General features: G+C 39.9%; 1 protein-coding gene across 1 annotated transcript in view; it reads left to right on the plus strand.

The window, feature by feature from the left end:
- Positions 1–2,336: 2,336 nt before the first annotated feature.
- The window catches only part of LOC136860295 (anosmin-1), a 288,905-nt gene continuing 266,580 nt past the window's right edge, over positions 2,337–24,661 (plus strand). The window contains exon 1 of the mRNA XM_068225884.1: positions 2,337–2,504. Coding sequence (XP_068081985.1) covers positions 2,337–2,504 — 168 coding nt within the window. The remainder of the gene's footprint in view (positions 2,505–24,661) is intronic.

Raw genomic sequence — 24,661 nt, forward strand, 5'->3', positions numbered from 1 at the left:
AAATTTTATCATCAAGTCAGAGAGCTTTTATGGTATGACAAAGTACCCAAGAGAATGAAATTAACATTATACAGTATAAACAGTATTTCATACCAATTGTAACATACGGACTAGAAAAGCTGGTAACTAATAAGAGACAAGATGGTAAGATCCAAGCAGTAGAAATGAAATTGTTAAGAACATCAGTTAAAAATCAAGAAGAGATAGAATTCAAAATATTAAAATCAGAGAAGAGCTAAATATAGAACCGATAGTACAGAACACACAGAAAGCAAGACTGAGATGGTTCGGACATGTAAAAAGAATTGGAAAGGAACGGGTAGCAAGAAGGGAATTGGAAAGAGAAGTTACGGGAAAGAGACCAGTTGGAAGACCGAGAAGAAGGTGGATGGATCAGATATGGAAGGACATTAGAGAAGCTGGATTGGATTTGGCGGAAGTAATGCAGAAGGAAAAGTGGAAGAGTAGAAAGGAGAGGAGGAGGCTTGTTAACCACACCCGGGCGACTGGAGTGGGACATTGATGATGATGATGATGATGATGATGATGATGATGATGATGATGATGATATCTGGTACAATACCAGTGATGATGTTATGACGACTTCTGGCTACATGTATTCATAAATGTGCCAAATGGTTAGCGTGCTGGTCATTGGTCACTGGGATCTCGGGTTCTATTCCTGGCAGGGTGAGAAATTTTAACCATCACTGGTTAATTTCGCTGGTACGGGGGCTGGGTGTATGTGTCGTCTTCATCATCATTTCATCCTCATCACGACGCGCAGGTCGCCTAGGGGTGTCAAAACAAAAGACCTGCACCTGGCGAGCCGAACCTGTCCTCGGACACTCCCGGCACTAAAAGCCATACGCCATGTCATTTCAACTGTCTTGTGAAAATATTCCAGGAGCTCCAGATAATAAAAAGTCGTGGTTGAAATTGTGGTGTGTGTGTACTTGAAAAAATTATGAAACAAAACAGAAAATAGAAACCTATTACCGTAGTGCATCGATCATGCTATTTTTAATTCCAAACAGGATATTTAAAAGGTTTTATTGGAGGCAAATCGTCATCTCGACATTCTCCTATAAGTGGAGAGCAGAAACCATAGCAAAGCTCTCCCAGATTTTTCGGGAGTGCGATTTTGGTTTTTTGTGATTTCCCTTGACAATCCCGTTCTGCTTCCCTAAAAAAAAAAAAAAAAAAAAAAAAAAACCAAACCCCATGGCACTACAGCCCTTGAAGGGCCTTGGCCTACCAAGCGACCGCTGCTGAGCCCGAAGGCCTACAAATTACTAGGTGTCGTGTGGTCAGCACGACGAATCCTCTCGGCCGTTATTCTTGGCTTTCTAGACCGGGGCCGCTATCTCACCGTCAGGTAGCTCCTCAATTCTAATCACGTAGGCTGAGTGGACCTCGAACCAGCCCTCAGGTCCAGGTAAAAATCCCTGACCTGGCCGGGAATCGAACCCGGGGCCTCCGGGTAAGAGGCAGGCACGCTACCCCTACACCACGGGGCCGGCTCTGCTTCCCTCAAACTGTTCTAAAATTAATGGTATTCGTTAAATGAGAACGTAGGTATGTTAGAGAAAGTATGGTGATATAAAAAGGCAAAACATCTTTTCAATTTCACCTCAAAACCAACTGTCGGAGGGAGTCATGAATTAAACGAGTACGTGTGCGGAGATGATATCCTGGACGCGAAATCTCCAACAGTGATTCGACTTCCATGATACGGCAAATCTGATGGGGGAATCAGGAAATAAGAAAACTTAATTCATGATAGTCACCAACTGTCTGTGAGATGACACCAGAAGAAGAAAAAGAATAAGACTGATTAACATGGCCCTCTTCTCGACGTCTGCTAAAGTTTCTGGATAAAAATATGTAAGGGAAGAATTTCGGAGTTAAATCGCAACAATTTATTATTCAATCTTCAAATGCTGTAGAATTCTAAAATTCTGAAGGACATTGTCGTTTCTAATCTTTTTCTTCAATGCTAATTGACATTGAAGTATGCCTGCTCTTAACATTGTACTTGGCTGCGATTCCTCTGCAAGCTGCTTTCTGCTGTTGTGGAGGGAGAAACCTCGGAGCGGCTAATGAACATAAACGCGCGCACATACGCACACATTTGTTATAGCTGGAGGGAAATTCATTTCACGATACCAAATTCTTTATCGTGCTCTTTGTTTTGGGAGTACTAAATATTAGTGCAACAGTTGGCCGTATAGCAGCAGCAGTAGCGGCAGCTCTGAACCGGTAGTGGCAATTTAAAACTCGTTCTGAGCCAGCGATCAGTGTTGCTAGTGCTACGGTCGGCCGTGGAAGGCACAATGAGCGCCCTTGCACACACAGTACTAGCTGTACTCCTGGTCCACGCTGCCGCCACCGTTGTAGGGGCCCATGCTGCGGCCACCTATCAGCTACAACAATATGACTCCCTCCGCGTTGCCAGGTGCGTTGCGCAGTGTTGGACGGCGCCCCCTGAAAACAAGGAAATGGTAAGTACCTTTCCACCCCTCATGCTAGAAGAAAAGGAAAGAGCTATTAATTTAGATATATGCTATAAATAAAACACACAGAAATAAATTTAGAAACAGTTAAGAAAGAAATTATTTAAAGTTATTTGAAAGGTTATACTTTATTTCACAATAAAATGAGAACAATATTGTACTTGAATCATAACAATGCGGTGTTATTTGCATTTTTATTTGTTAAGTAGGTACTCGAAACTTTTCTGTCACTTCATAGTTTCATTCTGAGAGTTATATCACTCGAGAACCAATTTTTTGGTACAGAACTACAATTAATTTTAGTAAATGATATATTATTAACTTATTAAAGGACCGTAACACCTATTTTGATTTCACTGTCGTTTATAAATCTGTTAGGTAACCTGTGAAAATATAGTACCTGTAACAGAATGTCTTTCGTCACTTCTTTGAGTTAAGACTGAGAAGGAAATACCGTACCAACTGCATTACGTAAAAACCGAACATTTTCTTGAATGGATGGCCGAGAATGGAATTTTCACCCTCATTCTACTTAGAGCAGATTGTATCCCATTTCATAATCTCAAACGAGTCATAAATTCGTGCTGGAGTTGGAAATCGATCCGGGACCAACCTGACGGAGAAGTACAATGTGAACCCTAAATCACGTTGGTGGCTGTTAAAATCATTTATATATCATTATTCAAATTAAAATAGCATTCTTAAAATAGGAATTATAGCTACCTTAAATATTATCTTGTTATATTTTTTCACAAGAACATCAGCACACGTACTGAACAGATTCTGAATTTTACAAACACGCTAGTGGTCGTAATGTTACAACTTGAAAAAAAAATAAAAAACTATTCGTATGCACAAATAAAAAACTGCTTGGACTCATACTTTACGGAATGCAACATATTTACATGCGATTATCACACGGAGTGGGCTAGATTAACAGTACCGGTAATTAAACGAGGTGATTCTATGCTTAGAGTGATAACCGACTGCTGTACAGTTTGAGGTATATCAAGTCACGTATATGTTGATGATGATGATGCTTGTTGTTTAAAGTCCGAATCATTGGCCGAATGGTCAGCATACAGGCTTCAATTCAAAGGGTGCTGGGTTCGATTCCTGACTGGGTCGGTGATTTTAATCGCCTCTGATTGATTCTCCTGGCCCGGGAACTGGGTGGTTTGTGTTTGTCCCAACACTTTCCTCTTCGAATTCAGACAACACACTACACTACCAACCACCACAGAAACACGCAATAGTGATTACATCCCTCCATATAGGGTTGGCGTCAGAAAGGGCATCCGGCCGAAGAACAGGGCCAAATTCACATGTGCGACACAATTCGCTCCCGCGATCCCATATGTGTGGGAAAAGCGGTAGAAAAAAGAAGAAGATGCTTGTTGTTTAAAAAGGCCTAACATCTAAGGTCATCGGCCCCACGTATTTTTCCAGGAGGTATTGAATAACACTACACAACAGATAGCACATCAAAACTTTGTTCTAAATATGAATAAATAGTTTGAAACATGTAGACTTATTTCTAGACACGAATGTGATATGTTCCTTGTCTTTTATAATTGCCCCTATTTTTTATCATAAGGCTCACTTCCACAAGAGTTTCTGCTAATGGAAGCTCCATTATGTGCCTCGGTCGCAGTTCAACAGCACCGAGACAAATTTATGATATTAATTATAAACAGGTTGAAAGTAAGTTTAAGTTTGAAAGTGTTATTAAATCCTGATAGGTTAGGGGGACATGAATGTTAGACACTTCTTTTCTCATCATATTATTACAGTAAGGCACTCAAGAGGTTATCAGGGAGAATCATCAGTATCTATTTGGTCTTAAGAAACAATAAATTTCCTCATTACTTTCTTCAAAATAGTTACATTTACATACTTCTTTTCTTTTGGAGGAGATAAATGAAACGTGTTTAAGTCTTTTCAGTCGCTGTAAATTTTAAGAGACCCGAAATGTTATCTTAAAAGTATTTCTGACAAGAATCTCTTACATTTAAGCACACTTAAACAAATGCCTATACGTTCTGCGACTCTTGGATGTTGAACTGCCATATTATTATTTTATTTAAGCAGTTAAACAGATTATTACAGTTAACCAATAACAGTTCCTCTCCGATTGATTTAATAATAATAATAATCATCATAATCATAATTTCGTATGGTTCTCTATGCCTGAAGTTGCCCTTGTAGGGTCGATTCTCCGACGAAGATGGGTGGCATGTACAATGAATTGGAAACAGTGTGTTATAGTGATGGATTATAGTGTTGTTTGTGGTATGAGAGTAGCAAGTATGTTGAAAACAGTACAAAATTCCAGTTTCCAGCTCAAGGGTATTAAGTGTTAACGATTAAAGTCCCAGAATCTGACCTGGAAATCGCTCAGGACTCCAAGCATCGAAGGCTAAGACACGCCAGCAATGGAGTCAGATGGTGAAAATGGGAAACCACAGAAAACCATCTTCAGGGCTGCCGACAGTGGGGTTCGAACCTACTGGACATAGTGGCTTAGTAGGTATATATACTTTCGAATCACATCGCTTGGCATCCTCAGAATAGTTGAACATAATTATAGTACTATACTGCTCCCAATTCGGGGACAATGACGTTGATGTCAGTATTAATTATTCATCATCATCTGAGTTTCCAGTCTAACTCATCCCGCTTCCCTCTGCCGCACATTCTACCTGTTGGTGGGGGTGGTAGAGTAACACCCACGGTATTCCCTGTCTGTCGTAAGAGGCAACTGAAAGGGGCCTCAAGGGTTCTGTACCTGGGAGCGTGGATTGACTAACACGAGGCCCTTAGCTGAGTCCTGGCACTGCTTCCACTTACTTGTGCCAGGGTCCTCACTTTCATCTATCCTATCCGACCTCACTTGGTCAATTCTTGTTCTTTTCGACCCCGACGGTACTATTTAACGAATCCCAAGGAGTCTTTCAATATCACGCCCTTCGTGCCCCTTGTCTTCCATTGGCTGATATCTTCATTTTTCCAAGTGTCGAATCCCTTCCATTGTTTATCTTTGATTAGTGTTAATAGAGGATGACTTCCTAGTTGTACTTCCTCTTAAAACAATAATCACCACCAACACTTACACCTCTGCCACACAGCTGGTGGGCTGGATAGGCCCAGAATTCTTTAACTACTTCACACTTATAATCTGCCAATCTGCCCTTTGTGTTCGATGTAATACATACATTAAAAATATTCTCTTACTCTAGGATGAGCCTGAAAATCTTACGTAAAATATAACATTTAAAAATAAAAGCTGAACAGATTCCGGTACGAAAATTACAAGTTGCTTTATTTTCAGCACATCCAAATAATGTATGAAATTATTTGTGTATTAACTTACAATGAGAACATTCATAAGAGTTTTTTTTTTTTTTTTTTTTTTTTTCTGAGAGAGCAAAGTAAACTTACTGTTTCATACGACTGTTAATGTAGTGATAAAACCCACAAGGTTCAGCAGATTTACATAGACTCCAAGCTACAGCAAAAATTCTAGGCAGTTTTTTTTTTTTTGCTATGGGCTTTACGTCGCACCGACACAGATAGGTCTTATGGCGACGATGGGATAGGAAAGGCCTAGGAGTTGGAAGGAAGCGGCCGTGGCCTTAATTAAGGTACAGCCCCAGCATTTGCCTGGTGTTCTAGGCAGTATGGGGTTTAAAATTTCATTTATGACATTTTATTACTAATCAAGTGTACACATCTTCAAGGCAAATTCGATTCATAGTGAGTCTGTGATATGAGAAGCAACGTGCATATGGAAAGTGATTGACGTCAATATTTTTTTTTGCTAGTTGCTTTACGTCGCACCGACTCAGATAGGTCTTATGGCGACGATGGGACAGGAAAGGGCTGGGAGTGGGAAGGAAGCGGCCGTGGCCTTAATTAAGGTACAGCCCCAGCATTTGCCTGGTGTGAAAATGGGAAACCACGGAAAACCATTTTCAGGGCTGCCGATAGTGGGGTTCGAACCTACTATCTCCCGAATACTGGACACTGGCCGCACTTAAGCGACTGCAGCTATCGAGCTCGGTGACGTCAATATTACGGGCGAAAGTTAAATAATGTACATTTGTGCCATGCAGTGCAGTGAGAGCTTAGTGGGCAGACTGGAACCACTTTATGATCAATAGGACGATCAGTATCAGCATACATGAGTTCTAAATCATTTTTTGCCACTGAGGAAGTAGATGTGTTCGGCCGGAGCCCCAGTAGCGAGAAACACACCTCGCGACGTTCGGTCGCCTTAATTTTCTCTCCCGTTGAGCCTTTAGAAGGTCGACTATGGTGATTTTGGACTTTTTGAAATTGTTGTTAGCTATTCTATCCTTTCGAATGTATTTTTCATATTTCTGAAGCCAAAATGTCACGACATTCTGCGAAAGGACTTTTCGGATTTCTTTGCACTAACTTTCATCCAGCGTTCTCTCCGATTCCTTTTCACCGTATATTTGTAGCAATCACTGAGACAAATAAAACTCTACCGTGCACGATGTGCTAACATGACAGAGTCCAGAGCTACACTAACTGTTAGGCGACAAGATGATGGCACTTCTGCTTCATACTACATCGGACTCTTTGAGCTGTTTCTTCTTCTCTACAAAGACGTATTGAACACTGACGTCACTTGTGTTTTCTAGAAATTATCTCGATTTTAAAACTTTCGTGTTGACCGGCCCAAGTACGGTTCCAAACTACACACGTAATCTACGTCATAATCCCATATCCATTAAACAAAACATTGGTAACGATGACATGCTGCTGTCACGCGCACTTCGTTAACGAAATATGTTGTATGTAGGCTCCCGAGTTGTTCAGGGGAATAGATATCAGTCCCTCGTTCGAATTTCACTGACTGCTAGTGAGGGTTGTGGTGGTTGAAAAAGAGATGGCGCAAGTCCTATTAGAGACCTTCTGCTTCCTCTGTGACTTTGATTATTGTCCGGCTCCATGGCTAAATGGTTATCGTGCGAAATTAACCAGTTATGGTTTTCTTTATGTTTAGTACTCAGCTCGAAGGCAGGTTGGATCCTCAACAGTTCAGCCATCAGCTGTCATAGATGGCCTAGGCGTCACTAAAGAGAGGAAAATGAGGAGTGATGTAGTTTCCCGTTTTTCCTGAGCCAGCCAGACGGCGTTACTTCATATCGGTCTGTCATGCCCACCAACCGACCCTATGAGAGGTACTTTCAATCCACTCATGACTGGGATCGGCAGCGTAAAGAATGACAATTCTAGCATCGCTCATACCTCAGTCGCTGAGACTCAATCTGAGTCAGGCCAATGAAATAAACAAACTTGTTCTAGCCCATTCAGAAGACATAGTGCACTGTAAATCCCAAGTCTCGTTAATATTTTCTAGTCACTCAATTTTGTCCAGCTCTTTGGCTGAGTGGTTGCACTCTGGCCTCTGGCTTCTGGTTCTGGGTTTGATTCTAGTCGGACAGTGAGATTTTAACCAAAGGTGTTTAAATCCTATGATTCAGGGAGTGTTTGGGCTGACTCTACATTTCTCTGCAATATAAATTAAATAAATAAATAAATAAATAAATAAATAAATAAATAAATAAATAAATAAATAAATAAATAAATAAATAAATAAATAAATAAATAAATAAATAAATAAATAAGTAAATGTCCGCCTCTGCGGTGTAGTGGTTAGCATGATTAGCTGCCACCCCCGGAGGCTCGAGTTCTATTCCCGTTTCTGCCACGAAATTTGAAAAATGATACGAGGGCTGGAACGGGGTCTACTCAGCCTCTGGAGGTCAACTGATTAGAGGTGGGTTCGATTCCCACCCCAGCCATCCTCGAAGAGGTCTTCCGTGGTTTCCCACTTCTCCCCCAGGCAAATGCCGCGATAGTACCTAACTTAAGGCCACGGCCGCTTCCTTCCCTCTTCCTTATCTACCCCTTTCAATCTTTCCATCCGCTTACGAGGCCCCTGTTCAGCATAGCAGGCGGGGCCGCCTGGGCGAGGTACTGGTCTTCCTCCCCGGTTGTATCCCCGATCCGATATCAGACGCTCCAAGACACTGCTCTTGAGGTGGTAGAGGTAGGATCCCTCGCTGAGTCCGAGGGAAAAGCCAACCCGGGAGGATAAACAGATTAAGAAATAAATAAATAAATAAATAAATAAATAAATAAATAAATAAATAAATAAATAAATAAATAAATAAATAAATTAAATAAATAAATAAACAACAAAATGAAGAGTATTTTAACTAAATCGACACTAAAAAACATGAGTTCAAATTTAACAAATTTACATTCTTCTGCAGCTCATGTACAATACTACACGTACCTCACGAAACTTACACGTAATACCCCACACGGCTGGCACCACCCACATTTCTCTGCAATATAAATAAATAAATAAATAAATAAATAAATAAATAAATAAATAAATAAATAAATAAATAAATAAATAAATAAATAAATAAATAAATAAATTCCGCCTGTGTGGTGTAGTGGTTAGCGTGATTAGCGGCCACCCCCGGAGGACCGGGTTCGATTCCTGGCTCTGCCACGAAATTTGAAAAGTGGTACGAGGGCTGGAACAGGGTCCACTCAGCCTATGGAGGTCAACTGAGTAGAGGTGGGTTCGATTCCGACCTCATCCATCCTGGAAGTGGTTCTCCGTGGTTTTCCACTTCTCCTCCAGGCAAATGCCGGGATGGTACCTAACTTAAGGCCAATTCATGCTAGGGGTGTCTTATCTCAACAGTATAAATTCAGATAGTAATTCATATGTGTACGAAGTTTGGTTGATAGCTATGCTGGAACATTCTCACATACACCCACAATCTCGGTCATTTTGGACATTTTCCTTTCCACCTCTTCTTACCCTCCATGCCGGTGGGGAAAGAACTTGGACCTAAACGGTATCCTAAGTGTCACTGCTCATCACGGCTATTCCTAAAACTACGGATTCGACACTAATGCCAGCCTTTATAATTTTTTATTTCACCCCCTCCTCTAGCGGTATCTTTCCCAACAGTATATTTTTCCAGATAGTAAGTCATGGATTTTTTTTTTTTTGCTAGTTGCTTTACGTCACACGGACACAGATAGGTCTTATGGCGACGATGGGATAGAAAAGGCCTAGGAGTTGGAGGGAAGCGGCCGTGGCCTTAATTTAAGTCATGTTTGGCACGTTGTAACGTCTCCTGCGTAACGGATCGGCATGCCTCTGTGATGAGATGTCTAAGGTGAGCAGGATTGGCCGGCTTCTGTGCATACACCAGTTGTTTTACGTCATCTTACAGAAAAACAATCCAAGGGCGGAAGATCGAGCGATTTGTTGGGACAGGGGAGAGGTTTTCCACTTCCTATCCATTTAACAGGATATGTCGCATGGAGATGGCTCCTGATGACCACCACCGCGTAAGGTGGAGCTCCGGCATGTTGAAACTACATTACTCAGTGGTCAATGAGTGGCACATGTTCCAAGAACGGTGGTAGTTCATCTTGGAGAAACCGCAGATAGCGTTCTCCCGTCAGAGATCCCTCAAAGAAATGGGGAAATTATCCGCACTCCAGTAATACGTATTATGGCGACTAACGGTTCCCCTATTGCGGAACCTCACTTCGTCAGTAAGGAAAATGGTCTATAAAGAGCAGAATCAGTGACCACATGCTGTAAGTTCCGACTGACAACACCACCCGGCTTCGAAATCATGACCATGGAGCTCCTGGTGTAAGTGTAGATGGTAGAGCTGGAACCGCTGGGTATGCAATATCCACATAACAAACGCCTGGCTGATGTTCGTCTTCTATGCAATGGCGCATGTACTAGTGTGAGGGTTATGCCGGATAGCATCGAGGACAATCTCTTCATTGTGAACAGACTTCATGGGATGATCTTGAACAGGCCGTTTCCTTCTTAGGGACGCATTAGCCCATGGATTTCTTTCCACACTCCGAAATGTCATGCCTCTCGGCTGTCGTCTATCCGGATAGCATTCTTAATACAGACGTTGTGCTTGGTATGCATTCTGTCTAGTTTCTCCATAGATGATGGACATATCCTTATACTAATCGCTGTAATACATCACGAGGCAGTGAATAAGCTTTGTGCTGTGTTGTGACTTGCCTCGAAGAAGAGAAGTTCGCGCACCTACAATACATACCTACATGCCACCGCATGTTGTCCACACATAACACTATCCTCCACCACAATAACACGCAGTTACCTACACATGGCAGATGTCGCCCACCCTCTGCCTTACAAGGGCTGCACTCGGCTAGAAATAGCCACACGAAAATAAAATAATAACCGCATGTTGTTATTGTTCCAACTGGACACAACTTGCCCTACCTATGATCTACGAGGCTTGGAATATGTGGGGCGTAGATAAATGACTGCCAGTGTCCTAGCCACAGATCATCACCACTTCATCCTCGTCCATCCTAGTGCCATACCCTATTCAACGATACATACGGTTCTTTATAAGGCCAAATGAACGAATCAGTCCGTGAAAGCTGTCAAATATGCAACCTTACCACATCCCAGGAAATTAGTGGTAAAATAAAATAAATCTTGCGTAGGATTCGAACCTTCGAGCACTGTCCCTACTGCGCTCTTGCCATGTGTGCTACAGAGAGGCTTAGCATACAGAGCACAGTTTCCAGCTTAAACACTATCAGCTCCTGGTCTGTGCGCGCACTTTCTGCTGTCCGTACCTGTGCTCGTTTTACGGGTTCATTCAAGGTACCCAAAATTAATTAATAGCGGCGTCCACGATTCCTGCTGTCTTGTAGTCCATAGCCACACATAGTCCACTCAGCCTCCTATCTCCCATCATGGACGGATTCCAAGTTTCACGCATTGTAATGTGTACACGAATTATTGATTTTAAAAAGAAAATTGTTTATATTACGTCTACAGGCGTTTCTGTAAAATTCAGGATTCTTGTGGTCTCACAGTTGTCAAGCCGATCTTATCACCTCAGCTACAGCTGTGTAGAATTTGACACAACAAACAAGCGTATGACTACAAAATGTGATTAGCACTTCTTATTGATTTCAAAGTAGCGGCAAACACATCTTCGTAATACACAAAATCAAATAAGAACCAATAAATGCAACGATGCGTTTATACAGTATACTCATCGATCTCGATAGCTGCAGTCTCTTAAATACGGCCAGTACCCATGGTCAGGAAATATTTATTTACTAGCAAGATACCCGTGCTTCGCTACGGTATTATACTGAAATTTATAATTGAATGCTTATTGTTTTAGACATATAATCCGCCGAAATTCGCGGTCTGACTCGTTTTCTGCGAGAACCCACCAAAATTCTCGATCTGACTCGTTTTCTATTAGATTACGGCATGTTTCCTCCCATTTTCAATCTTCTTTTCCAGCAATCGATTTCGTACTTCCCGGGCTAGGCTCAGGTATTCCTCCCGGTCAGTTGGGTCCGTAAATCTTTGCCATCTTTTCCTATAATCATTTTTAATATGGATAAAATCCTTCAGGAGATCCGGCGTGGTGTCATATTGGGTGCCTAGAAGGCACTGAACCCGCGGCCGGACTGCATTCTTAGTCATTACCCGTCCAGGAGCCGTTTCCAGCGCGGTCCGCACATTTGACGACGGTCCGGAACATTATTATTATTATTATTATTATTATTATTATTATTATTATTATTATTATTATTATTATTATTATTATTATTATTATTATTATATTGCTGGAATGGATGATGACAGGAAAACCGGAGTATCCGGAGAAAAACCTGTCCCGCCTCCGTTTTGTCCAGCACGAATGTCACATGGAGTGAACGGGATTTGAACCACGGAACCCAGCTGTGAGAGGCCGGCGCGCTGCCGAGGATCCTTATAAGTACATTAAGAACAGTAAAATCAATTGGTCTCACCTCCTTCTACACCCCACCGCCGTTAAGTTTATTTACCGGCACACCACTCCCCCCCAAAAAATTAAAAGAAGGCTTGTTTCTTATGTTTAAAGAAGATTGCAAACACCAATGTTCACGTCTATTACCTTCAGTTTTGAGATATAAGTATCCCCATAAAAATAATTTACTTTTTTCACTTCATTTCACACTACTCCCCCCCCCCCCTAAGTGAATTTTCCCGCAAAAGATACTTGTTTCTTTAATAGTAAAGGATCTTCTAAATACCATTATCACGACTCTAACTTCTTCAGTTTTTGATTTATGTGTCCTCATGAAAGGAATTCAACTCCTTTACACTCCCGCCCTCCAAGATGGTTTCCCCCCAAAACGCGTTTTTCTTTGTTTTTAAAGGAGATCCATATACGAATTTTCACGTCTGTAACAACTTTAGTTTTTATTAGATGTATGTATTCTCATTGAATTAATTCAATTAATTTTTCAATTCTTTCACCCTCCCCACTTCGTTGGATTTTCCGAGAATACGTGTTTCTTTATTTTTAAAGCAGATTGCAAATATCAAATTTCACGTCTGTAACATCTTCATTTTTGAGATATCAGTAGCCTAATTAAAAGAATTCAACACCATTTTCAGTCACTTTTACCCCCCCCCCTCAACGTAAGTGGTATTTCCGAAAGCTAAAAATACACGTTTCTCTATGTTTAATAGAGATAAAAAATACCATTTTTCACTTCTGTAACATGTTAAGTATTTTGAGATAAACTGTAAAAATTCTCATTTTAAAATTTCACCCCTTTTGAGTTCCCCTTAAGTGGAGTTTCCAAACACAAATCACCTATGTTTCTTTAGATTTACAGGAGATTACAAACACCCACTTTTTACGTCTGTAACATTTTACATTTCAAAGATATTCTGTAGATATAGTCTTTCAAAAATTCACCCAATTTGTCACTCATGTTTAACCGCCATTAATTGGAATTTCCAAAACTAAAAAATACGTGTTTCTTTATTTTTAAAGGAGATCCCATATACAAATTTTCAGTTCTGTAATATCTTTCGTTTCTGAGATATATGTATCCTCATTAAAGGCATTCAACCCATTTTTCACCCTTTTACACCCCTCCTATTGGGATTTACAGGAAACAAAAAATACGTTTTCCTTTATTTTTAGAGGAGATTCTAACTACCAATTTTTACATCTGTAAATTTTAAAGATGTATACACACTCATTTTAAAAAATTTACCCTCCCCCCTTCCCCCCCCCCCAATATTTCGATTTTCCAAAAACGAAAAAATACGTGTGTTTATTTATTTTTAAAGGAGATCCTAAATACCAATTTTCACATATATAACCTTTAAAAATTTTGAGATAGATACACTCATTTTAAAATATTACTCCCTTTTCACCCCCCCCCTAAATTGGATTTTCCAGAAACAAAAAAATACGCGTTTCTTTATTTTTAACGGAGATCCCAAACACCAATTTTCAGGTCTGTAATATCTTCAGTTTCTGATATATAAGTAGCCTCATTAAAGGCATTCAACCACTTTTTAGCCCCTTTTCACTCCTCCTATTGCGATTTTCCGAAAACAAAAAAATACGTGTTCCTTTATTTTTAATGAAGGTTCTAAATACCAATTTTTACATCTGCAAACTTTAAAAGTTTGGAGATATAGATTCACTCATTTTAAAAATTCACCCCCTTTTCACCCTCCCATTAATTGGATTTTCCAAAAACAAAAAATTACGTGTTTCTTTATTTTTAAAAGAGATCAAAAGTACCAATTTTCAGGTCTGTAATATCTTCAGTTTCTGAGATATAGGTACCGGTATACTGATTAAAGGCATTCAACCCATTTTTCCCCATTTCACCCTTTTTCACCCCTCCTATTGGGATTTTCTGAAAACAAAAAAATACGTCTTTCCTTATTTTTAAAGAAGATTCTAAATACCAATTTTTACATCTGTAAACTTTTAAAGTTTTGAGATATAGAGCAACTCATTTTAAAATTTCACCCCCGTTTTCACCCCCTTAGCGAAGGAATATCCAAAATTCCTCTCTTAGCGAGCACCTACGTCTTGATATGAATATTTCCCCAAAATTTCATCCCTTTATGTCCAGTAGTTTTGGCTCGGCGATGATGAATCAGTCAGTCAGTCAGGACAAGTTATTTTTTATATATAGATTTATTTATTTATTTATTTATTTATTTATTTATTTATTTATTTATTTATTTATTTATTTATTTATTTATTTATTTATTTGACTTTAGCAGTGGCGAATTTAGGGCTTGTGGCCCTCTTTTACACTTCGTAATACACAAAATCAAACAAGAACCAATAAATTCAACGATGCGTTTATACAGTATAATCACCGATCTCGATAGCTGCAGTCTCTTAAATATGGCCAGTATCCAGTGGTCAGGAAATATTTGTAAATATTATAAATATTTATATAAAATTTAACATATATAATTATGTATATATTATATTTAATACATATATAATTATATATACAATACAATTTAATACGTATATAAATAGTGGGTTCGAACCAACTTTCAGCAGCCCTGAAGATGGTTTTTCGTGGTTTCCCATTTTCACACCAGGCAAATGCTGGAGCTGTACTTTTATTAAGGCCACGGTCACTTGCTTCCCACTTCTAGCCATTTCCTGTACCAACGTCGCCATAACACCTATTTGTTTAGGTGCGACGTAAAGCAACTTGTAAAATAAATACAGTATAATTAACATTGTCCGCCTCTGTGGTGTAGTGGTTAGCATGATTAGCTGCCACCCCCGGAGGCCCGGGTTCGATTCCCGGCTCTGCCACGAAATTTGAAAAGTGGTACGAGGGCTGGAACGGGGTCCACTCAGCCTCGGGAGGTCAACTGAGTAGAGGTGGGTTCGATTCCCACCTCAGCCATCCTCGAAGTGGTTTTCCGTGGTTTCCCACTTCTCCTCCAGGCGAATGCCGGGATGGTACCTAACTTAAGGCCACGGCCGCTTCCTTCCCTCTTCCTTGCCTATCCCTTCCAATCTTCCCATCCCTCCACAAGGCCCCTGTTCAGCATAGCAGGTGAGGCCGCCTGGGCGAGGTACTGGTCATACTCCCCAGTTGTATCCCCCGACCAAGAGTCTGAAGCTTCAGGACACTGCCCTTGAGGCGGTAGAGGTGGGATCCCTCGCTCAGTCCGAGGGAAAAACCGAACCTGGAGGGTAAACAGATGATGATGATGATGATGATGATGATAATTAACATTAAAACCACCATAACCATAACCTACGGAAAATAGCTCGTTTTACGTAGTAATACCGTTGTATATCCCATTATTACTTCATATTAACAAAATATTGATAAATAAGTGAACATTGCAGAAACAGAACTATTTTAGGTAATAAACTTACTTCAAAACATGTCATTCTGACTTCAAATTTTAAACACTTCACTCGGAACAGACCCCTCTGCAAGTAATTACACCGGTATCCACGCCAAGATATAATATATAGTTCTTAGTACATTCAACTATACCTTCCATGAACTCCCTCCTTCAATGTGTAGTTCTTAGCATCTCCAGCGTTATCTTCCATGACCTCCCTCCCTCTTAGTATCTTCAACTTTATCTTCCACGAACTCTCAATATGTAGTTCTTGGTAAATTCAACTTCATCCACATGCCTCATACAGTGCAAGGAAAGGGAAGGCATCGCAGAACGTTCGTCGGCTATCTTTATCTTCTTTTCCACTGGGGCTTTCTATTCACAACAGTGTTTGATAAGTGCTCACAACTGGGATACTTCAACATTAATATCAAATACTAGCAAGTGTACCCGTGCTTCGCTACGGTATTCTACATTTTATTTGAATATCGAAGTAAATACTGTACATGCAGTAAATAAGAATTTTAAAACCGCATGTCTCTTAGCGTTATCCGAAAAACAACATGGGGAGGTCCCCATGCGTTGTTTCCAATGTAAAGTGCTTGTTACGTATTTGTACTGGTAACGGCAGTCTCTCTTGCCTACTGTCATTCACAGTCGAGTTGGGAAGTTTACATTATAATTGCAGGCCCCATTGCCTACTGCGCGGTCACAATCGATTTGGGGAGTTTTCGTTACAATGGCAGCCCATTTTCTTACTGCCAGCCAGCTTACTGCCAGTCACACCAAGTTGGTGAGTTTCCATCGAAATAGCAGGCCACTATGCCTAATGCCAGTCACATTTTAGATGGGTACATTTGTTTATAATGGCGGGCACCCTGGCCTACAGCCAAACACGATTGGGTAGGGGAGTTTTAAACAAAACTTCATGCTCCCTTGTCTTCTGAAAGTCAAGTCGAGAAGTGAACTATTCATTACAATGTTAGGCCTTCCTTACTAAGGCCAGTTACACAGGAGTTGGAGAAGGACCCTATTCCTACTGCCAGTCAAAGTCGGTGTGGGGAGTACTGATTACAATAGCAGACACAACCTTTCTCGATCGCTACAAATCAACATCAGTGAATATATATAGATCGAGATACAAAAGTATATGAGTGTTTACAATATTACAGACCTTCATTTACAGATTAACTGCTGCTAAACGTACGTCATATCGACAAAGGATTGTACCAGAAGACGCCGGATTTAGTGGCCTAAATGGCTGGTCCTATGATATCTCATCTATTCTTGGGTCAGACTGAGTTAGAAACGTTGAACGGGGTAAAGTTTTTATAAGATTATCTCACATTGCATTACGTTTCGGATAATTATGTGACAGCTACATACATAGCATTTGGCTCAATATGGCTACTGGGTAGGCCAATTTTTGTGAAGAGTTTGATGATTCTATATTTCCTATAAGTGATTGAAAGTATGAATTATGCATGTGAAAAGTCCAAATTTACTTAACATCGATTAATAGAGAAAAATTAAACGTAAAAGGGATACAGTTACGACAAAAAGTCGTAAGACTAAGGTTGTAGATCATTCCAAGTTGAACGGAGATTGTCCAATCCGTTATGTTATAGGACTTCCCGAAGGTCTGCACCATCATTAAAATTGCCTCCATATTTCGATATTCTTCGGGGATAAAAAGTGAAAAATTTAAAGATCTTGGAAGTTTTCCGCCCGTTACAGGCTAAAACATATAATTTTGTCAAATTTCGTTTTCGTCTGGCGGATTATGCCGCAATCTGGATTTTGTTCGAGGAGGGTAAAAATTGGGACTTTCAGGAAACTAAACTAAAACAAATATGCAGATGGTCATTATGACCCCTTAAACGGGTAGCTGTGCGAAAATTTCGCCAAAATAGTCAATGTACAGGCACACAGCCGTTACGATTTTATGTATATAGCTAGATAAGGAATCTGCTCCACGTACAACTCCTTTTGTACTATGTCCACTGGACTTAACCTGCAAAACTGACCGTTCATGATATCTCCCTTTTTAATCCTCCTAACGAAAAAATGAACATGAAAAAAAAAGTTTTAGAAAGGGAATTCCATCACGTTTGGTCGATTTACAGTCAGGTTGGTCTTGTACTGTATATGTTGTGGAAGAGTAAAATCACCATGTCGGTTTCCTATAAACCACTAGTCAATTCCGCGAACATGAAATGTTATTGATCTTTAAATCCTACCCTTGAACAGGTGGATGATAAATATAAAGTTTGGTTTGAATATCTTCAGTAGTTTTCAAGTTGTAAGAAATACGCTTTACATGCACCCGCTTTTGAGTTAAGTCCGTTGGGACTTGTACCGAAAAAAGGCCCGTTAATGATATCTCCTTAATCCTCGTATCGAAATGATGCACATGAGAAAAAAGGTTTAGAAATGAATTTCCATTAAGGCAGGTACATTTCCACTAAGTTTGGTTGTGTATATTTTGAGGGAGGGCAAAATCACGGTTTCGGTTTCGTACAAACCCCCAGTCAGTTCAGGGATTTAGAAACAATATTTGCCCTAAAACCTACCCAAGTACAGGTGGATTCTAAATATGAAGTTTGGTGGAAATATATCCAGTAGATTCTAGCACTTGCGTGCATACGGAGTAATTAAGGAAGAAAATAATACAGTTAAGAAAGAAAGTTGAAATTAATAGAAAATGGATTATAACTGAAGACAGCCGGATAACGACAAATATGTAAATTCCAAGTGAATGTATTGGAAAATCAAATGTCCCTCAATAAAGTATGCTGGTGTGAGTTATGGAAATAATAAAGCGGTAACAGAGGTGAAATTTAGGCGCAGTGTTTATTAGGTAAACAGATAAGAAGATGACTAATGGTGTTATTACTTAATCTATTCGAGGGCGGTTATAACCTCCAACGATATTCCGCCAATATCCTGCTGAATGGCCGATTGACACCTCTCTTGCTTTCTACCCAAGGAACAACCACGAATTTAAAAGCATGATGCGGAAAATGGCAATACGTTACTTTCCTGCTGGCAAGCAGTCAGAGACGTTGCCATTGTAACCTGTAGGTTAGTTGTCGGTCTGTCGGTCACACAATGCAGAGCATGATACCCGCAGAAAATATTAAATTTCTCCGTCATGTGAAGAGTAAGGTAAATTATGAACATAACGAAAGTTGTTTATAATGAAGAGACGATTCACGTACGGTCCACAGAGTTTACAGAAAATCAATAGTATAAGAGGAAATGGAGTCCGGGATAAGTATACTATAAATATGAAGTTTAGTTGAGATCTATCTAGCCGTTTCGACGTGATGGTGGAACAGACAAACAGACACGAAAAGTAAAAACCACCGATTCGGTCTTGAGTTGACCTAAAACGGATAAATATCCGAAAAATTGGCAAAACAAAAGAAATTACAGACAGCGGACCCCCTACAACTTTTATATAGATATAGATGATGTAGATTTTTATATTTATATAGATACAGTCATATATGCAACGCAGGAAGGCAAACTATGAGACAGATTATATAAACAATTAGCACATCCAACTGACAATCAAAATGCGATTAAGGCAATCTTGAAACAATAACAACTATACTTGAAAGTGCTCGCTTGGTGGCCATGATCGTTAAAGAGTCAGCTCTGACTGGTCTGATAGTATGGTTAGCCTGTTCGAGTCTGTTGGTGATAAAAATTCCTACCATCAGAATGTTGGCCGGCTGGGTAAGAGAGGTGATGTATACAATTTATATTCACTAGACTGAGTGCCAAAAGCCTGGATTCAATTTCAAACCTCTCCACGTTCTTCATATAGGGTGAAGTTTAATGACGTTGTTGATGGTGATTCGTCCGTCGGATGGAGACGTTAAGCCTTGAGCATACCCTTTGTTACTATTCGACAGGAGTAGGCTATGTTCCAGTGTCAGGTTTAACCCACTCTCTACTTCATTATCATCATCACCATCTTCCCACAACAAGACGCGCACATCACCTATGGGTGTCAAATAGAAAGGTTACACGAGGAGAGCTAAACATACCTTCGGACAGTCCTGATACTAAAAGCAATAAATAAATAAATAAATAAATAAATAAATAAATAAATAAATAAATAAATAAATAAATAAATAAATAAATAAATAAATAAATAAATAAATAAATAAATAAATAAATAAATAAATAAATCGTGAATTATAGAGGCTATCAACAATTAAAGAGGTATTTATCTATATTATTTTAATCTATTTAATTATTAAATATTTGTCAAATCCAAAGTACAGCATCTTAGGGCACTTCTCAGTTTTCTAACAACACTTCTAACTAAACAAGGAATATTATTAATAAAACAGATGTTTAAGCAACAATTACTAAAATCGAAAGCGTGGTGTTTGCCTTGACCATTGCTGAATTGTGAATTGCCTTTAGAACGTCGTCACGATACTTTACAACATTATTGTCCGTCTTTGTTGTTCAACTAACATAGCACGCCTAATTTAAAGTGTTCTTCAACAGGACAATTCAAGAGAGAGTGCCTAGGTCTTTTATTCCTTTTTTCTTATAAAAGGAAACGTCACTCTCTGACTGGTTTGTCGATTTTATATCTAACAGTGGACTTGATACCGTTGCAATATGAGTAATAGAAAAGTCATGATATTTTCATTGATCAGACTGGATGTGAGGGAAACAGGAGGATCATAAGAGGCAGGTAACTCAAATTGCACAGCACTGCAATAGAAATCCGCTCGACGCTCAAGGTTGTACAGAGAACTTAAAACAGAGAAACCTTAGTTAAGGAAGTTGAAACAATGCCAGACTCAGTTCGAGGTCACTTTGGAGCCCTTAGGCGAGTAGAATGGAAATGTGGGGAGGAGTAATTCTTCTCCTGAGGAGCCGTGAAAATTTGTGGGAATCAAGAAGAGATGTTTGGTGCATGACATTTTCGATTACCACCCGAGCTGGGGATTTTAGCCGCATTTGGTTAATTCCTCTGGCTCGGAGTCTGGGGTTTTTGCTTCTTCTTAATACGCATTTACATACAAGACATCTCACTTCACACCTCCACACATAGCGTTCGGAAGGTCATTCGGTCGTAAAACTGAAGTAATCCACGTATAGTACCGACCCCAAGTAGTTGGGAAAAGACAAGACAGAAGAATAAGAATAAGAATACGATCTCATACCAGTGATCAGAACTCGCATAATAGAGAGTTACTTCCCACGATGGTAAAGATATTACTGATGTTGGTGATGATGGGACCGTACTGCAGCAGATAATGGTAATGGATTAGGCCTACGTGAAGTCATTTCACAAATGAGGAAAAAACCAGAAGAATTTATCCGGATTAGGCAATATTCGTTGTAACGGCCAATGACTTAAAGAACAAACCTTCATAAAGTTTCTCCTTTCATTACGACAGTAGGGGTAGAGGCACGTATGGATCATTCGTGACGGGTTTCCATCGCTGTCGACATTTTCATTTATGAAGATGCATGACAGACTTCTGGAACAGAGGATACATAAGGGTCGTCTCTCTTATAAACCCCAGGTTCGATCCTGGCTCAGTCTGGTGGTATTTGAAGGTGCTCAAATACGTCAGCCTCGTGTCACTAGATTTATTGGCACGTAAAAGAACTCCTGCGGGACTAAATTCCGGCACCTCGGCACCTCCGAAGACCGTAAAATTAGTTAGTGGGACGTAAACCAAATAACATTATTATTATTATTCTTATAAACCCAGACCGAGTGCACGGCGTTTGTACTCTGCGCTACAACAGCTGCCTCAGCCCAACTTACGTCGCGCGCGGCCGCCCTGCTTTATATGCGTGTATACAGTCTTATACGAAATCTTACTTTAAAAAAGATGGATTTCATAAACACCATTAGGTTTTTCTTCACACCAATAGCGAGAGTTATGACTGGTAACATGGCCATTAAGATGAAACCAGGCCTCATCCGACAAGAACACAAGCTGTGGGTCGAAAAACGATCATTCAATGATGCAAGATACCACTCAAAATATCTCACTCTTATGACCGTATCACCAGGTTTTAAACAATGTGCCCGTGTAAACCTGTACGGTTTGAATGTGTGACAGCTTTGTAGCTCTGTGTGCAGAAGAAACCGAAACCTCTACTTTTTTGTGCTAATTTCGTGAGTGATCTATTCGCTGACCGTTCAAGATTCGCACTAATGTCATCTAGGTTTTCCTCTGTTAAAACTTTACGTGTGCGCGCATGTTATTCATTGAGCCATTAGTTTCAAATTTATATACAATTATGTGAATATGTGCTAATAAAGGTAGCAGCTCACCAGGAAATTGCTGAAAAAATTGCATCGCATACCCGTACTTAAAATAACTTTTACATACAAAAATGTATGCCTTTGCTGGCGAGATGTAGTGTTTACAGTGCACTATGTCTTCTGGTATGGGCTAGAATAAATTTGTTACTTTCATTGACCTGTCTCAGTCTCATCCTTGGCTTTGACAATATGAAAGTGACTGAGGTATGAGTGATGCTAGTATTCCATTGCTTATGCAGCCAGTCCCTGTTATGAATGGTGTGAAAATGTCGCTCATAAGGTCGGTTGGTGCATGCAATTCAGTGGGCTTGGCAAACTGATATGTAATAGCAACGGCTGGCTCGGTGAGGAAAGCAACGGGAAACTACCTCACTCCTCATTTCCCTAGTACGCCTCTTCAGCGACGCCTAGGCTATTTATGACAGCTGCTAGCGGAGCTGCAGAGGATCAAACCAGCCTTCGGGCTGAATATCCAACTTACGTACAAAAATATGATGTTGCAATGACAACTGTCTCACGTGTTAACAGTTGAGATTCAGACTGGCTATTGGTGCTACGGTTGAACACATACATGCTCCTTGCAAGGTCAAGAACTGTGCGCGCGCCTCCCGTACAGCTGCTTAGATCTCGGAGAGTAGAAACGCCGCTGGACGGTCTGGCTTTATAAGAGAAACCCTGGAAGGGTTGTATGTCTGAAAATCAAGAAGGTGAAACCGCAGCCACAAATATACGAGCATTAAGGAGTTGTCTCCGAGCCTCTTCAGTATACAGTGTTTTCCTCCCTCCGTGGTAGCGTTTAAAGGAATTAAGTACAAACAAATGCCGGAGGTTTCCACTAATTTTCTTTACCACAAGAGAAAGGTTAACATTTTTCTTTGATTCACGGCCGTGGTCTTATTGGATTAAATCTCGTTTCATGGCTGATAGGTCAGCATCTTGACCTTCCGGCCTCGGAGTTCCAGTTTTGATTCCCGACTGGGACGTGGGATTTCATTCGTTAACGGTTAATTCTCTACATTCCAGGGCTGGGTCTTTGTACTATTTTCAACATTTCGGCAACTTACAACCCACACTCAACTAAATTCTCCACCAAACTGTCATAGCATCCAGAACATCTCCTATACACGTCAGACGCTACCAACCCTCGGATGGATCATTTATATCGGGTAAACATCGCTGTCGAAGTTTTTATTTATTGAAGATACCATGGCAGACTTCTGGAACAGGATACATACATCTACAGTCTTTACTACGAGAGCTGCAGCACCAGGTATTAAATGCCTAGACAAAATTATTTTAATTGTTGCATTGGGGTGTATACAATTGACTGATGGTGGGCAGTACTGATGTGATACTTACTTGAAGTATTTCTTCACCTTCCTTAACCCTATCTTTAAAATTATGTCCGTTACAGTCAGGAGGCGTATCCTGGTGTATTGACCTTTCAGAATGCAGTGTAACTATTACAATTACGTTGCTATTGCTAATTACTAACTATCCTGAGTATGCAACACTCCTTACAATTTGTAGTACTGTACTTTTCAATTTTATCCTTAATTCTTCAACATAAACAATAAACACGCATAATAGACTTCAATAATAATAATAATAATAATAATAATAATAATAATAATAATAATAATAATAATAATAATAATAATAATAATAATAAGGTTTTCCGCTCGTAGTTCCTAAGTGACATATCGTTAATATATTACTTACAGAAATATGTGTTAAAGGGTGAGATTTGGTCATGAAATTTCACTCGTGAGTGAAAGAATTCACCATAAATAAAATGTACAAATCCAGAGGTGATTGTTGTTCTAACACCCTCAATATCAGTCGTAGGCCTCATGGCCATCCTCCACATCTAATACCCCTGGCTCACGTCCATGATAGAGAGTCAATCAATCAATCAATCAATCAATCAATCAATCAATCAATCAATCAATCAATCAATCAATCAATCAATCAATCAATCAATCAATCAATCAATCAATCAATCACTACTGATCTGCATTTAGGGCAGTCGCCCAGGTGGCAGATTCCCTACCTGTTGTTTTCCTAGCCTTTTCTTAAATGATTGCAAAGAAATTGGAAATTTATTGAACATCTCCCTTGGTAAGTTATTCCAATCCCTAACTCCCCTTCCTATAAACGAATATTTGCCCCAATTTGTCCTCTTGAATTCCAACTTTATCTTCGTATTGTGATCTTTCCTACTTTTAAAGACACCATCCAAACGTATTCGTCTACTGATGTCCTCCCACGCCATCTCTCCACTGACAACTCGCAACATACCACTTAGTCGAGCAGCTCGTCTCCTTTCTCCCAAGTCTTCCCAGCTCAAACTTTACAACATTTTTGTAACGCTACTCTTTTGTCGGAAATCACCCAGAACAAATAGAGCTGCTTTTCTTTGGATTTTTTCCAGTTCCTGACGTTTGTCTGAGCTTGAGAATTGAACAAGTCATATTTTTGGGAGACTGCGATTTTGGAACAGCCTCTCTATCAACTTTATGTTCACCAACA

Source organism: Anabrus simplex, chromosome 1 (assembly GCF_040414725.1).
Source record: "Anabrus simplex isolate iqAnaSimp1 chromosome 1, ASM4041472v1, whole genome shotgun sequence".
NCBI lineage: Eukaryota > Metazoa > Arthropoda > Insecta > Orthoptera > Tettigoniidae > Anabrus > Anabrus simplex.